We start from the raw sequence: 17,728 nt of genomic DNA, 5'->3' as shown, positions 1-17,728 counted from the left end.
AAAGATAAACTGCTAAAACTCAAATCGTTACGACACATCACTACAAGACAATTTTGAATTTGTTTTTTTTTCATATACTTCTCGACATTGATATGAATATGATAAAATAAATTTATTTCAATTTAATCATCTTATTTGGAACAATTCAATAATTTGTTGATAATAATAAGCATATACGATGAATGGAATCGGTTATGATAATTAGACACAAGGGGCATAAGAAAGAGGGAAAGATCTAATATTGAACTTCTTCAACATGCGCCTGTGATCTTCCACATGCATCTTGCCACATCAGTATGGCAATCAACTTAATTAGGACTGCAAGTTTCTTCCATTGGAAATAAATAGTAGATTCATAATCCAAAGAATAAATTCAGATCGAATTACGTAGGGATATGCAATAGACACATTCCGTAACCATGAAAAAAAGGTGAACGTTCACCTTTTTCTGTTGAGTCGGGTAGGACACAGAAGGCCACGCCGGTTGTTTCGCAAGTAACCAGACAAGGCGCTTTCTAAATTGGGACGTTGAATAGTCTACATCATACACTTATTTATAACATATCTGTTTCGAATAGAACGAGAAATTTGATAAAATACCTTTGTTGCTACAGACAGTCTGCCATCCTACATCGTCCATGGTGAAAAATTCCTTGACTTCAATCAAAGTTGACTAGAGATCCACATGTGAAACAATTTTTCCGGCGGAAATTTCACCGCACAATCGCTTCTCAACAGTTTTCCGATATAAACACGAATAACAATGGTTCCGTTGTAAAAAACGGAACAGGAAAAATCAACGAGTATAAATTACAAAAAATTGTATAAAAATCGAGTACGTATGGCGACAAGGTCAAATCAAAATCGGCATTAAATAATTGAAAAATAAATGTAAAAAAATATAGGTGAATATCACTTGAACACTTTCAGTTTAAAATGCGATCACAACGATTTTATCACTTTAGACGTAGAAATGTAGGCACCTTGTAAGGGCAGGTATTGAGTAAATTATTTTTTATTCAATTTCGACCACGTTGCGTACGACCCATGTGGCCGACGCTTAATAAGAGAATTCGGCCAGCCATATTTGTCTGTCTTCGGTTGTTGCCGAGGAGTCACGACAGATCAGGCGCACATAGCGTTCTTGAAAGAGGCGCATGCTCAAGTTATGATAATCGTGTTACCTTTCATTCATTATCAACGTAGATTTTCAACAATTATAATTACAATTTTCATTAATCGATTTGCTGATGTTGAACTTCGGTCTTTCTTAACGGAAGTCAGGACAGGAAAACATTAAAAATCAAAAATACAGCAGGGTATTAATTTACTCTCTATTCGATTGAAATAGTTTCCGAGAATTAACAAGAAATTTATTCAAAATCACCATTAATCTTCCTCTAATATTTCTTAAGCGGAGCCCGAAATTTATGTATTAAATTTTTCAATAAAAAGTTTCTATTTTTTTAGCGGAAATTTCGGAGAAGATGTAGTTCAATGAAAAAAATTCTAGCTTATTCGCGAATACAAATACCAAGGAAAAACGAGCTGAGATGAAGTTTTCGCACAGCATTTTATTAGATAATCGTAATCTTTTATGACGTTTTTCTAAATACATTTCTAGTATGCTATGATTTTCAAATTCACCAGATCCGTGCCAAATGAAAGCATTCATATCTAACTTTAAGAACTGATGTTTAAGTAAATAGTATCTGAAAGGAATAGTAATATATCCCTATTTTCTGAAACAAATAGTAATCGCAAGGCAATTTTCGTGAATTATGTCTGCCGAAATCGATTCAACATCAACAGAATTAAAAGAAATTGCAAATAATGTCGCAAATTATTTGACTGAATCCAAATTATATTAACGAGCGTTCATTTAAATTCGTGGTCACGAGTGCTGTCGAGAAATTATAGTTAATTTTCTGTGATTAAAAGTAGCGCTTAGCATGTACCATATTTGAACCCAGATTTGAAGTATGTAAACAAATGTTAGTGATATGGTACAACCTAAACGCTAATTGTAATCACTGAAAATCAATTATAGCTTCTCCACAGCACTCTTGACCACGAATTTTAATGAACGCTCGTTATATTGAAAATTGATATGAGTTGAATTTTGATAAGATTGAAAGTCTGTGTAGACAACAACCACAAAACAAAAAAATGTAACTGAAAACAATGCTGTAATGGTTCATTACAGCATTGTAATGAGTTCATTACAACATTGTAATGAGTTCATTACAACATTGTAATGAGTATTTTACAGTATTGTTTTTAGAACTGTAATGATCTCATTACGATACTGAAATAGAGAATAGTTATTTATAATACAAGTGCAGAAGGCATTGATATTCTTCCACGAGTTCAAAATTCAAAAACGAGCCACGAAGTGGCGAGTTTTGGAATGAACGAGTGGTAGAATGAGCCTTCTGTACGAGTATTATACATTATTTTCTCTAATTCATTGCATTTTCATTGAAATTAATGAAATATTTCCATAAATATAGTTTAGTGATTTTTGCATTGAAAAATGTTGGTTGGCAGAACTGATTTCTTTAAGGCAAATTGATGAATTGACAGATTAAGCCGTAGCGGAAAGTTCGGAGTACCAACATAGAATAATAAAATATAACCATGAAAACTGTGCGTTTCTGATATATTCTCGCACGATTTTGTTCTACAAGATGTGGAAGAATGAACGGAATAACCACAGAATTGGAGAAAATTCTATTATTATTTATTATATAGGAAATAGATAGCCCAAAGCTACGTGCGAAATATTTATAATCCATAGAAAATTTAATAAAAATATAGAATATTTTCGTGACCACCAAAACAGATAGATGCATGATGCTCTGTGCACAAGCTCAAGCTGATAAAATCATCAGAACCGTAGAAAATACACGAGGATAATGGGAAAAAATACTGTATATTACGTTATTACGATATATACGATATATTCTGAGTAATATTTTATTGAGTGTGGTCAGTTATGTGTATAACCTTCCAAATTGAAATGGTCACATCAGAGTATTTTTGAATGCTAAATTCCGAAAAGGTGAAGAACTATTAAAAAAAAGATTCGAAATGTTCTTTCGGTTTCCAAATTGAATTTCATTTTCTGAATGAAATCAATTTTCAAAGAATTTCTGTAAATTTTTTTTCCAAGTCTAAGTACAGCGAACAAAAATGTTCACCCGAAATTGTTGGAATACATCACGATTGAACGTTTTTTATACCTTAAATGAATCAAAAAACAGAATTGAAAAATATGGAACGGTTCCTCATTGCCCTCTTTTTTTTTGTGGGATGGTTTAGTGAGTAGGTAGTCTTCATTTTTTGTCCAAGCATGTTGTGGCTAAAATGAATAATTTTCAAAATTATTCTCATTTCATGTTTTGTACTGGGACTGCCAGTATACTTTTCACGCATCAAAGGGATAAGACTACTCATCTCTCCTTAATACCTATCATTAATATCAATTTATCAAATACTCAAATCAAAGAAATCATCAAAATATCTGGAAATATTCATTTTGACTAAATGAAATGGAGACCATGTGAAAAAACAGGAACATAGTCTAAATTCTCTTAAGGGTCTTAAAGAGTTCGAAATGACTGCATATTTTCAGCTGATAAAGTCTCATCAATATTATTTATCGCTCATTTGATCTGATCAGATTCCTGCAAACTTTTTTCAAATCGAACTGTATATCTCATTTCAATCATATTGAAATCATTGAAAAAGTTTGCAGACATTTGAGCAGATCATATAGCGATAAATACTGATGAGTCTTTTTCAGCTGAAAATATGCAGTCATTTTGAACTACTTAAGACTCTCAAGATAATTTATACTATGTTCCTGTTTTTTCGAATGGTCACCATTTTATTTTTTTTAAAATGAATGTTTCCAAATATTTCGATGATTTCTTATTTCTTTGACTTTTCTTATTGCTAATTGATATATTACTAGGTAGTAGGTATTGAGTAATATGAATTCTTATACCTTTGAAACTGTTCGCGTGAAAAGTATACAGTACAAAACATGAGATCCGTAGCATTTTGAAAATTATTTATTTTAGCCACATGTCTGAACGAAAGGTGACTATTCACTGGACTATTCGACAAGCAAACCAAATTCAGGGAATGCCATTTGAAAAAATTGATTTTTGACATTTTTTGAAGGTCATTTGAAAAAATTGTCCTTTTGTAGAATGATTCGTAAATATGCAGAAGACTTGAAAACTTTTCGGGAATTCAATAAAAGATATCGGACCCTTTTACGGTTTATGAGTGTATTATCGCTTTCAAGATGAGTACCTACTTTTATTGCACTACGAGCACGTCGATGTCCGAGGTTTATTATTTTCCTTTATCTATCCGCTTTGTCGGTCCCTTATTTTTGTATTCGCCATCGGTATACAGTTACCCGTTGTTTTCGGTTTATTTGTGTCATTCTCATCACAAAATTTCAATACTGTAGTTATTAAAGAACTGAACTCAGTAATAGCATAGAAAAATTGTCTGGGATGTGTTGTACAATTTATTGTGTTTCTTATTTAAATTCATTTGTGAATTGAATTATTGAAATTAGTTTTGAATTGAATCTATACGGTGTTCCTAAATTAGGTACAAATGTAAATGACAGATTTCTCGGATCATTTTAAGAAAAAAAGTCCTATATCATGTGACTCATGTTATTACCACTTGTTTTCGAGACACAGGTGTTAAAGTTCAAGTCTTTTTCCTATATAACCTTCCCCTCAAAAGATATTTAATTTAAATTGCCCATAGATATTTCAATTTGAAGTTTTCATCATGTGATATGCTAATTTTGAATGTAAATCTACAGGGTGATATTTTTTGTGAAAAGTTGCCTGCTTCTTTCCTCCAGAACCATTTTTTGGCGAACCTCTGGTAGTTTAGAAAAATGTAAAAAAATCTCTGGTCGTTTTTCACTTTTTGGTTTGTTACAGTTTTGTCGTATCTGTTATCGATTTCGAGAAAAAGTTTCAAACAGCTCTCAAGTAATCTTCAGAAAAATCCGAATCATTATAAAGATCCAGCTAGTAAGATGTAATGGATTAATTAATTATAAGTTTTGGTACTTATTTACCCATTCTGTCACGAAGATTAATAAAGATATGATAAACTGATATTAGCATCACTATCAGTAAAAAGTACGACACGCTAGAAACACCCTGTATCTCGTAAACAAAGCGTTTGTGGGCTCATATTGATGAGACTTTTATTCTTTAAATTATCCAAGGAATCTCTCATTTTCCTCCGAAGCTTTAATTTAGAAACACCAACTATAAGGTAAGAACAATCGAATTGGTAATAAAAATTTTTTTAAATAATTTGGATCAAACTTCGTTATCAAACTTTTCTTCTCACATTACATTATTTCGAAATTTTGAACAAAGTTCGAAACCGTTATCGTATAGCAACAGGCAAAATTTCATGTCGGTCTGACCTGCTGTCATTAAAACAGTTTTTTCCCCGAATGTTCAACGATTTTGATTCAATATTTTAAAAGATCCGAACGAATTGTCAGATCTACTTACTGGCTTTTCAGTAATTTTTTGTATATTCTTGAAATTCCACTGAAGCTGAAAATGTTATTTTACATTTTAATTCAAAATTTCGTTTCGATCGAATTTGTAGTTTTGAAATTACCAGGAAAACAAAATTTCTAATGGTTATGTTTACGGAACCCTAGGTCGGTTTTAAAAGAATTAACGAACATCAGCATTCCTATCCTGAAGGATGCAAGTTTCTAGGCGAAACTTATCATGTTTCCGGCCGGCACCACAGAATTCTGAGTGCCATAGGACGAAATGATAGATACATATTTGGATTTGGACGATAGTCTAGGATTTTTTGGTCTACTGAATATTAAGATAACTTGTGATCAGTTTCATTTAGGTATATTTGTTCGGCCTACAGCAAACAAGAAAACTTGAGAGACCTAAAACCTCAATCCACACTGGTAATTTTGAGTCAAAATTACCAGTGTGGATTAGAAAACGGAGAGTCTCAATATCCTGGAGATGGAACCATAAACAACTTCTTTCCACTCGATATGAAATATGACAATTCGATTCCAGTTCTAAAATAATAACATAAACCTTCAAATGAAATCTGATGATTGTACCGTTTGAAATCTGAAAAACTTTTCTCCAAATTTTTATGAAGTTCTGTGTGACCGTATAGGACATGGATAAAATAAAATGGTCATCTTACAAAAGAGGAAATTATTTTTTTCATCTGGCGTTGAGCGAGGTCAGTAATCTCTGCTAGATGCACATATTACTAGTAATAATTCGAAATTAGGTAATTAGGAATATGGACAAAGCATCGAAGTTTCTTTTAATTTGCTACACTTCTCTTTTCATTATCATTTGTAAGTTTTACTATGAAAAATTCAAGAGGATCAATCAATTTGTTATCGAAACGATTCAAAGGTTAAGGCGGGAAATGAAAAACCAATAACATAACAGAAGAAATTCCTCGATTTCGTTTGGGGACGTGATGCGCAATGCAATGCGCATTGAATTACAGGCATAGATAACATGGCGTGCTGTCCTCGTTGAACGAAGAATATCCTTATTGAAACTAAAAATTCCAGGAATTGTTTAGGCGAAAGAAAGCAACAAATCAGGCCACATTTCCTGGTATATCGAAAAACAATATCGAAAAACTTCAACAACTTGAGATCATCTGTAACCAGAAAATCAAAATGGAGAATACGTACAATAGAATTTCAACTACGTGTGTTAGCTCTTAACAATGCACCGATATAAGCGTCATTCGTAATTCCAAAAATTTCTAGAGATAACTATAGCTAGTGAATAAATATATGCATAATGATATTTGAATGACAGAAGTATCAATTGAACATTTTGTACAGGAATGGCTAGATTGAATTTGAAAATACTACCATAAATATGAAGGGAATAATTTACCTTTCTTTCTACCCATAGTGTCCGAAAGTGGATTCAGCAAAAATGTAAACTTAACGGAAGAATATCACAGAGTATGATGCACTTTATTTACGCACTCATTGCATAGGTTATAAATAAAACATTGTCTCTTGAATGTCGTGCCAAAATAACTAAATCCGCGAATTTAAATGGCGAAAGTTGCGAACATTCGGAGCACGTGTTCGCTCTTCTCGGATTAAATCGAAATAACGATGAATGCAACGACAGTACAGTCGTTTTCGAGTTCTTCCACAACTTCGAAATTTCCGATGACAGACAATGCACAATTTTTTATCATCAACTAGTTTTTTCAGCCGTAGAAGAAATGTCTACAACACTTGCACCTCGAACCAATACTGATTTTCGAAATGGACACAAAGTGACTGAGAGTTTCTCATGCTTCTTGGAACCCCCACCCACGAACAAATTTCGAAAATGGGAATTTTCGGGTGGGGGTAGGATTTGGTTGATTTATTTGTATTTGAAAATACGAAATTTAGGTAATTACCTGTCTATTCTTTTGCTACAAGCAGCATCTACAATTTCGGTTAATTCATTTCAATGAAACCATTCATCATTCATGAATCAAATTACGGGGAATTTTTTATTTCACTTTTTAATTGGACACATTGCAAAGAGTAAACTGGTTTTTTGCTTTATGATGTATGGAGGGGAAATGAACACAAAAAGACTCTACTTAGTACCCACGTAAGTTTAATTATCTTTCAATTTCATGATTTATTGTCGAGAAGTATTTCAGAAATGAATTTCATTCAACGAAAAAATTAGAGTCATCCGAAAAATTCGCTCTCTCAACAAACCATAAATTCAATAATAATAAATTTGGCTATACCTATCATTTACTTAAAATGAAAATAATATCGATAATCTTTATCGGGGGGTCTCGACTTTAGTAATAAAACAAAACCACGTATGGTCTAACGATTAAATTGCCAGTTACAGTAATTATATTTGGATAAGAATATTATTAATTAATCCTATCCCAATAACTTTGAAACTATCAACAGTAGGACTTTCCTGATCGCGTCATCGAGGTAATAAAGATTTTCAATTTCGTAGAACACGTCGTCGAGTTTGAGATGAATTATGTTTTTTTAATTTTATTTCTTGAATTTTTTTAACCATCAAAATTCATGGATATCGATCGACAACTAGGATAATCAATATCGTGTAACATCCATTTTTTGTACCAAAATTCATGTATATCTCATTGTTTCTGGATGGAAGATGGGTTTTTTATGTTTGATTTTTAGATTCTACACATTTCATAATGTGAATTTCTGAGAATGATATCAAAAGTTCATTATTAAAAATAATTCGCAAGTCCATTGTGGGGTCAAGGGATTTCATTGGAAATCGTATGATTTCATATGATTATAAGCCATAAATTTCGAAAATGGAAGAATTTGAAAAATTCTTATGCAAATACCTGATAACATATAATTATGGAATTATATGTATTGTTATGATTACATTGTACACAATATATTTAATGCAAAGTTTGAGTAAATCTGGCAGCGGAATGCTAGCAGCCAAGACCACATCTCGTGCCTTAGTTATCAATCTGAATAACAGACTACAAACAATTTTCTTATTGAAAATTTTTCAAATAGGATGGGGCTTGAAAAAAATTCGATAAAATATGAAGAAATCACTGACGTGAAGTCATGAGCTTTCGAGTCAACTTTTGAGTAGCTTCCTTCGATGTTGGTTTATTATTTCCAATAATAAACCTTTGGCATCGTTAGAGGAAAAGAAATTTTTACTCCACCAGAAATTTCAAATTGATGTTTTGCAATATGTAGAAACCAGAATTGAAAAATCGTAAGACCCCCTCTTGGAAACTATAAAGCTATTTCCATGAAATTTGGTGAAAAATCTGTTGCCTTACCTACTACATCGATATCTATGAATTTTAATGGAAATAACACAAAGAAAAAAAAATCATGTATTGCCATGATAATAAATATAATGTTTTTTGGACGTATTAAGTTAGGAATGTTTATTCGGATTTCGATATGGTTCCCCCAATTCAAATCTCGCCACCGAATATTCATTGAAATTTTTTATATTTTCATATTTTATCTCCCCAAGTCAAGATATTTCGCATTTCAAATAGAAATAATCAACCATAGTGTAAAATGAGCAGTGTTTTTAAATTCTACACATTCCGAAACATGGACTGAAGATAAAAGGTAAAACGGATACAGCAATATTTTAACTACTTATTCTAATCCAAAGACGTCTTTTTACCTAGGCAACTATTCATTTCAACATTTTCTCGAAGCTGTTGGTCTTGAACCTTCTATTTAAATGTACCTACTGTGAAATTCGTGTTTCACTATCGTAAATCTCCAATACTGGTACCGAGAAATTATCAGCTGTAAGGTTCAAAGCCGATCAACTTCACAATGGTACAACTAGTACCTAGAATTCCAAGTATTCAACAACGGTTGAGAATATAACGTACATTTACTGTTCGATTCCAAGAAATACCATTCAATTTACAATTGCGAGTTGTTAAATCAAGATAAAATAATTGAAATGTTTCGTCAAAATACAGAACTGATAAATAAATAATGTTGTTGAAGATTTATCTTCTTAGCGATAATCAGTCTGAATAAATCATCGAGAATAACAATAATAAGTTGTTGAATTTTTGAAAATGCAAGAAAACGATATTAATAATCAGAAGGGTTTCCTTCCAAGTTTGTTCAATTTTAGAGGCGGGAAGTTCAACTATTGCTTTCGATTAATAATTTTATTTTCAATAACAAGAACGCATTATTTGATTGAAAATAAAACCTTGCGTCCATTGCCGGATTTTTTAGAACATATTTTTTCAACACTCATTTGTATCTGTGTATAAAGGGTGTTCCTAATTTATAGGTACAAACGAAAAAGAGATTATTGGAATCATTTTAAGAAAAAAGTCTTATAAACATGGGTCTGCAAACAACTAGTTTTCGAGATACAGGGTATTAAAATTTGTGTTTTTTTCAAGTTTTTTGGTTCCTTGTAGTTTTGTCGTATCTGCTACCAATTTCGAGCTAAATTAATAAGCTAATTAAAACAATTCTCTAGTAATACTCAAGAAAATCCAAATTATTATAAAGATCCAGTTGATAGCTGTGATGAATTAACTAATTATAAGTTTGGTAAATATTTACCAAATCTGTAGCTGTAATTTTGGCGCCTAAAGCAAATAATTTTTCGGCGACCCTGCTGAACAAGCATAACAAGATGACCTCCATCATAATCACAAAAAAAAACGGCACCTGCTCCGATGATAATACAGAACTTTTTCTTGTGATGCAGAATCTTGCAATCGTGTGTAAAAAAATTGAATTCTAGTGAATGAAAAGTATTGTATCGAAAACTTATTGGGATTAAAAACATGTGTTCCGCTGAAAACATTTTGAATTAAACAGTAACTTGTTTCGAATGCAAAATCAAAGGAATTTAGAATATGTTGAATGTGTAATCATCGGCTCCCAAATAATTCGAAAGCAAAGATAGTGTTGTTTTTCGTCAGTGAAATACATAATGATTTCATCCCTCTTTCAAAGACAGTATTAGGGAATTCTGTTTATATTGATTGGGCTGCCATGTGTAATTTATTACACAAGCGGTTTAGAGATTTTTATTGCAGGAAATGTTGATAGACGCAGCGGAGCGGAACAACCTTATGTTGTTTTTGAGAATTAACAAGAAAAAAGGATGGAATATGAAAAGGGGGCCAGCAAACTGGACCGAATTGTCGCCTCTCAAATAAAGGCACCTGATAAGGTCCCTTCACAGTTTCACCCCTAACGCCGGCTCTGCTCTGTAACTCAAAAAGGAAGCATTTGCGGGCCCATGTTAATATGACTTTTTTCTTAAAATTACCTGAGGAGACTCTCATTTATGAAAGTACAAGGAAATATCCTTTTCGGTGTATTTATCCCTTAAAGTACAATGATTTTACATCTCAAAGTGTCGACATACCTCAACTGACAAGTTACACTTATTTATGGCACCTATTTATCAAGATTTGTCCATATTTTTAGGAGATTTACATTGAAGTTACAGCAAATGTCCCACAAGTTTGTGACTTTCACTCTTGTTCGGAGAATATAAACAAAGCTTATTGCCGTCCGTTTTTGAACATGACACTTTGAGAGCGAAATTGTAGAATTTAAACTGGTTTGTCTTGTCTACTCATGGAGTTTCATTTGCAAAAGTTTTCTACGTGTTGACACTAATTTGGATAGTATGTATTTTAATTCAGAGGTAACCTAATGTATCCAGATGATTTGCTAATCAAAACTGCAAAAATTTTGGATGGAGAATTCACTACTTTGCACGCAAGAAAAATTTATTTCAAAATATTTAGCCGATTTAGTAAAATGAAATCCTGAATTAGTTTATTTAGATTTTAGTATTCTTATTTAAGATATGCATGAAAACATACATGAATGAAGAAATAATATCAATAAAAATTTTGGAAACTGCCAATATCAAAAATGTTGAACACGTATTTAAAATCTTTGGTATTTTTAAACGCAATTTTTTATGTGAAAGGTGTTATGGTAGAATTGATCAAACTGGCCATTTTAATAATAATATTATTATTATAATCGTAAGTGCTTATTTCTTGTAACATTTTATTGCTGTGAAATATAAAAAACTCACGGTGAAAAAATCAAGACTATTTTCCAGCTTTCAAACTCAATGATGAATAATTACTAGTCATGCAGATGCATTGCAATAATAATTAAAAAGTTGTCAAATATTCATCATTTATCGTAGACTCAACACTGACCAGAAAAATCTTTTGAAAAAAATTTATATGTCTGTATTACATCGACTTTTTTTTAAGAATAATTATTACCTGATTATTAAAAAAATAGAGAACATAGAAAATATAGTAAGAAATTTACCTCCTAGCTATACTGGCGCCACCAATTTGGGTGGAAGAAACGGGAAGATTAGTCTCCTTATTTCTACCCTCCTCACAGGGTTGCCATGTTGCTTCATTGGAAATACCCCAAAATGATAACAAAAATTCTCCCAAAATCGTGATATTTTTCGAAAAATACTCCAAAATTGCATATGTTGATTTGTAATATTACTGAATTTCAAACATATTAATAATTAATTTTAGACTATTTAATTAAGGTCTTAATGCATGTATAAATGTTTGATTACTCTTAATATAAAATAATGGAAATTAATAGGATAATATCTGAAAATGAAAAAACTGAAACCCCCAAAAAAATACTCCCAAGAAAAATTATCTCCCAAATTTCCAGTGTCCAAAAATCCCAAATTTGGGGGAAAATATTCCAATATGGCAACCCTGCCTTTCCTAGATGGTCGCATAGATTATTCAGCTTTTCCAAATGAATAGTGTGGGTTGAGCATGCGCAAACTTGAAATTCTCGATGTTTCTATATCTCACGTTCTGTTAATCCGAATTCGGTGAAAATTGATATCTCTTTTGGATGTATGGTACGCCTTGTTATGCGCAATTGTCAAATACCCGGTATTCCAATATTTCACTCTCTACTTTTGATTTAGATGAAATTTGGAGAATTATAAGTATTCAGGTTGGCACATTGAATGTCCTATAGAAATATTAACATAGTGTCACAACACTCATTCGCAGGGACTTTTTATCTAGATTTCAACATTCAATGTCACCTTGGTATGAGAAATTTCATGAATATCAACTTAATCTACAGGGGAAATCATTATCAGTGAATAATGATAAGATATAGAAGAGCCAACAACTACAAATAATCTCAATCAAAATGATAAGGAATTATCAGGTATTTTTAATGCAGAAAACAATTCACTGCTTCAAATGAAACATCCAAGTTATGGATTTTTACAAGGTAAATATTATCAGTTTTTTCCCAGAGACTAATATTTCCAAAAGTGTGTGTTTCACATGTGGTGCAATAGTGGGAATATCTCTTGCATATTCTATGAAAGAAAGTATAATATCAATATTAAGAAGGTTTGGTACTGCGAAAATAGTTGGGTCGAAATCGAAGAGTCAATATATTTTAGTGAATAAAAACTTCAATTTGAGTGAAGCTAATTTCAAATATACTTTCAACAATATTTCACATATACGAAGGCTAAGAAATGATGTATTTTCTCCTGAGATATGGATAGGAGATTTACCATGGAAGATTATGTTGAGACCTGCAAAGTTATGCTTAGAAGCTCATGTGATATGTAGTGAAATATACTGTTCATGGTCCTGTTGTGTCCACTTAGAATTTAGTCTTTTGGGGAGAAACCCTAGAAAACTTGCCGTGGACGATGAGCTTTATGAAGCAGATTCTCAGAATGAGTACAATCGTAACATGGGTCAGGACATCCCCTGGGAAGATTTACTAGATCCAAGTAATTTATATATTCAAGACGACTCGATAACGTTTCAGGTGGTGTTGAAAGTTGAAATATTGGGAAGAATTTCTTGGTCAGATAGACAATATTTGATGGACGAACGGGCAAACACTTTAGTGAAGAAGTACAAGGCAAATATGGATATATTGATTTCAAGAATAAAGCAGATAAGCAAGAAAAACAAACAACTTGAAGAAGATATTAAATTGCTGAAAATTTACAAGAATTCAAACTTTCTATGACAAAGTGAAGAAGTGAACTGAATAAATGACTTATTCAAATGTTAATATCCTCCAATAGTTTGTTTCAGTATAATTTGTTCAATTTATAAATAAAATATTATGGAAACCTTGTGAGAAAACAGTATAAGTAAATAAATAATTGTTTTATATAAAGAAATAAAATCTACTAATACAAAAAAAAAAACAAATACGATATAATTTTTGAAGCTGAATATTTGACCTCATCTTGAAACCAATAAAAATGTTTAATATTTTTTGACTACATACCTTTCGAAAACAAATAAAGTATATGTATTTCAAAAGTTAAGAATTTTTATACCCCCATTTGATACTTGCTAATACTGAGATTACATCTACACATGCTTTGTTGTTTGAAGTTGATAATTTTTTGTATTGCTCTGATCGGTCTTATTAACACCATAATGAGGTGGCAAGTGTATGCACTTACCCTTGGTGGATCTGAAGAAGTTTACATGACCCCAAACAGTCGAGTTTTAAATGGTTCATATTGGATAAACACACAAAAAATCGAGATATGCAACTAACTAAACCTTAAAAAATTTCACATGTAGAGAAATTGCGAAGTACTGAATGAAAATACGATTAAATGATAAAAATTCAGCTGTTCCCGAAAACCACCAAAAATATGATTGTCCCAGACTGCATTTTTTTTAAGAGTTATTTACGCAATTTTATGCAATTAGGAGTATCACTAATCTTAACGGCACTGACTGTTTGGTTTTTGGAACACCCTCTGATGATATTTCAGATTGGATTTTTATTTTCGATGTTCCAATCAGAAAGCCATCCCCTCCCTGAAAAACTTCCTAGATCTTTTAGTAGAACTCGCATAAATATCCATGGTATTTGAAAGACCGATCAAATTACTCATTCAAACTAATGTATCATCACATAATTCAAACTAATGTAAGGCCACTCTTAAGATACTCACCAGGAGCACCATGTGTTGTTTCATGCTCTTGATTCTGAACTGCCTGTTTTACAGTATCATTTGAACTGGTTTCGGTTACTTGTTTGTTATCCGATTTGTTGTCCTTTTTCCTCTTGTCATTTTCTTTTTCAGTTACTTTTGAACTATGTTGATTATTATTAGGGGGTGTTGTCTCTTTGAGTTTCACTAAAGGTGCCTCAGTTTCTTCTTTCACTACAGGAATTTGTTGTTTTTCTGGCTGATGAACCTCTTTAACTGGATGGATCTCTTTAACCGATTCCTTATGATGATCCTTAGGTTTTCTTCCTTTGACAGGACTTTCTCTGCCTTTCTGAAGTTTATTGAGTGTTACTTCGACTGAGTCACAATTTGCTGAAACAACTGGAGGTTCTTTGGCTGAAGATAATACAAATTCCTTAGCGTGGGCCTGTAAAAAAATTCCAAATTGTTGGTCTTGATGATAATCATAAATATTTACAAAACCTACCTTCAAGGTACTGGTTTGGGCTAAATGGTCAAATTTAGCATTATTACGGGAAGGGGGTGGAGGTTCTGTTGTAGAAGCCATGATATATGGTATTTCATGATAATCATCTGTTCTTTCAGTGACTTTCTTTGCCCGAGGAGGGGCTCCATCGAATTCTATTATCAATTCTTCATTTCCAAAATAATATTTTTCATAAGGTGCCTGTACTTCTTTGTTTGGGTTGTGAGAAGATGGTTGTGGCGTTTGTCTAGCAGAGGATTCACCAGAGGGTGTATGAGAATTGTCATCAAAAATTTCATCTAATTTATCCGCACCTACAAAAAATAAATTCTATTTATTTTTCAGAACGTTTTTTCATTTATTTAGTTAGTTTCATTTAGTTTAGAATCAATTGAAAAAATAAACATTCCTTCTGTTTTTGTAATCAATAAATTAGTTTAAAAACTTCATTATCCAAGAAGAATTTTTCCGTTACAACAAATTTGTTCAGGATGAGTTTTTTATCTTTGTATTTACAATAAGAATTTCAAGCAATTGCTAAATTTCTTGACAATAGCGTCATCAGAATCATAGAAAATTTAATCAGAATATCGAAAAAAAAGAAAATGTATATTCCAATTTGAGCTTTTGAGCTCGTCATTCATGCGCCAATTGCACCCTAGGATATGACTATGAACCACATGAATAAATGAGAGCTTAAAACCTCCTGACTGCACGTTAGTGTCTTTCTCAATTTTTATATTACGATTTGTGTTCAGAATAGTCGACGCGTTGTTGATTTTGATCATCTGTGAGCGAATGCGGAATCCATTTTGAATACAACTTTTTCATTGAAGAATAATTGATACATTGCCTTTTCAATGGCTTCAAGCAATTTATGGTTTGATGTACTTTTTCGATGTTTTCTGAAACAACTGCTGAATTAAGGCAACCTGAGCCTGAAATGTGTTTTTGTGTTATTGCATCTAAGTCGGGATGCCACCTCTTAACCATCATTGTCGATTGGCTAGAAGCCGGATAACACTCATCACTTGCTTTGATTGAAACGTATTTTTTTCCATCGAAGCTTTCGCAATACTCGAAATACACAATTTTTCATTTCTTTCGAATAAACAAGTTTCTTCATTCGAACCACGTCATTATCTTGAACGAAACGTGAGATTACTATGCAATTTTGACGCTTGTCGTTTAAAGTTAGGACCCAAAACATACATGTTGTTAATGGCACTATCTAACATATTAGGCCCGGGATTTAATAAGTTATATTCAAAACACTGCAATACTGAATATTAATTCTTGTCATTAAGAACTGTATATTGATAGTTATCTAATACTGATAGTCCAGTCCTTTGGTAGTTTTACCTGGAAAGTTTTCTGGAAATTTCGTAAATTAGTCATTTTTATAGATTTCGATGTTCTTTCCGAATTTCAACTTTGATACCTCGTATTTTTGCCGCTCGCGCCGCCATCTTGGAAATATAGCACCCAAATCCGTTTGCATTGCGAGTTGGGTACCGATCGACATGTCACAAATCGAAATTTCATCCACATCATATATAATATATATATATATATATATATATATATATATATATATATATATATATATATATTCATCGTCAAAGTTTACATATACATAATCTTCAATAATATTATCAGACTTATCGCAATCCTTTTCGTTTTCGATTCCATGATACATTTGCTCAAAAACCCCATTTTACATTTATCAGAAACGAGTTTTAACAAGGTTACTGGATCTGGGGGCTCGAGTGTCGTAACAGGACTAAGCCCATTTTTGTTTCTATTCCATCCCCATTGCTTTGCATTTTGATCACTCCCATACTACTGCAGAACCTGGTGATAGGTTCCCAATGAATGTTGTCATGTTGCTGATTCTGTTGGTGGTAGCGATGCAATATTGAATGTATTACGATATGCTGATTTTTTGGAGCAAACATATCTAAATTCGTTTGAAGACATGCTTTTCTAACTTTTAACATTACTGTTACCGTATAATTCAAGAAGAAAGAGTTCTCCAGCTTTAGCAATGATCCGTGAATCAGCGTTAGGATTTCAAAATGCTTGAATAACCTCGTGTGAATTTGGATTTTTTCGGATTAGTTTTAAAAAATTTCAAATCTTAAATTAATTAAATTAAAAAGTGCTCATGATGTATCTCATCCACTGACCAATAGAAGCAGCAGCTTGACATGAAGCCTCCAAGAAGGAATTGAAAGACATTCCCATCCAATACGATAGAACCTTATTAGTTGCTGATCCTAGGAAATGCGAACCCAAGAAATTCAGTGGTCCAGGTACTCGTGCCCGCTACCAAAAATCTTATCGTTAAGATTTACATTTATGTGTTACTTTCATAATATGTATTTCATTCCGAACCTATCACCATGTTCAGTAGTATAGGAATGAACAAAATGTGGAGCAATGGAGATGAAAACAAAACAAAAATGGGCTAATTCCTGTTACAACACTTGAGCTCCCCGATCCAGATACCTTGTTACAACTCATTTCTTGTAAATGTGAAAAGTGGTGTCAGAAAGCCTGCAGATGCAAAAAAGTAACGGTTGAAATGCTTCATTATATGCACGAATTGCAGTGGTGTTTGTGATATTTC

The 17,728-nt window shown here is 32.3% G+C and overlaps 1 protein-coding gene across 6 annotated transcripts in view; it reads right to left on the bottom strand.

Annotated features, from left to right (window-relative positions):
- Window positions 1-17,728, bottom strand: part of LOC123679032 (eukaryotic translation initiation factor 4 gamma 1-like) — a 61,631-nt gene that overhangs the window by 17,633 nt on the left and 26,270 nt on the right. For all 6 annotated transcript variants that reach the window (XR_006747342.1, XM_045616356.1, XM_045616353.1 and 3 more), the window contains 2 exons: window positions 15,097-15,410; window positions 14,610-15,036 (listed from right to left, as the gene is read on the bottom strand). Coding sequence is in view for 5 of the 6 variants with exons in the window: in XM_045616356.1 (XP_045472312.1) it covers window positions 14,610-15,036; window positions 15,097-15,410 (741 nt within the window). In the remaining variant the exon portion in view is untranslated. The remainder of the gene's footprint in view (window positions 1-14,609; window positions 15,037-15,096; window positions 15,411-17,728) is intronic.

This window comes from Harmonia axyridis, chromosome 4, assembly GCF_914767665.1.
Source record: "Harmonia axyridis chromosome 4, icHarAxyr1.1, whole genome shotgun sequence".
NCBI lineage: Eukaryota > Metazoa > Arthropoda > Insecta > Coleoptera > Coccinellidae > Harmonia > Harmonia axyridis.
The sequence above is the reverse complement of the archived record's forward strand: the minus strand, read 5'-3'. Positions and strand labels throughout refer to the sequence as shown.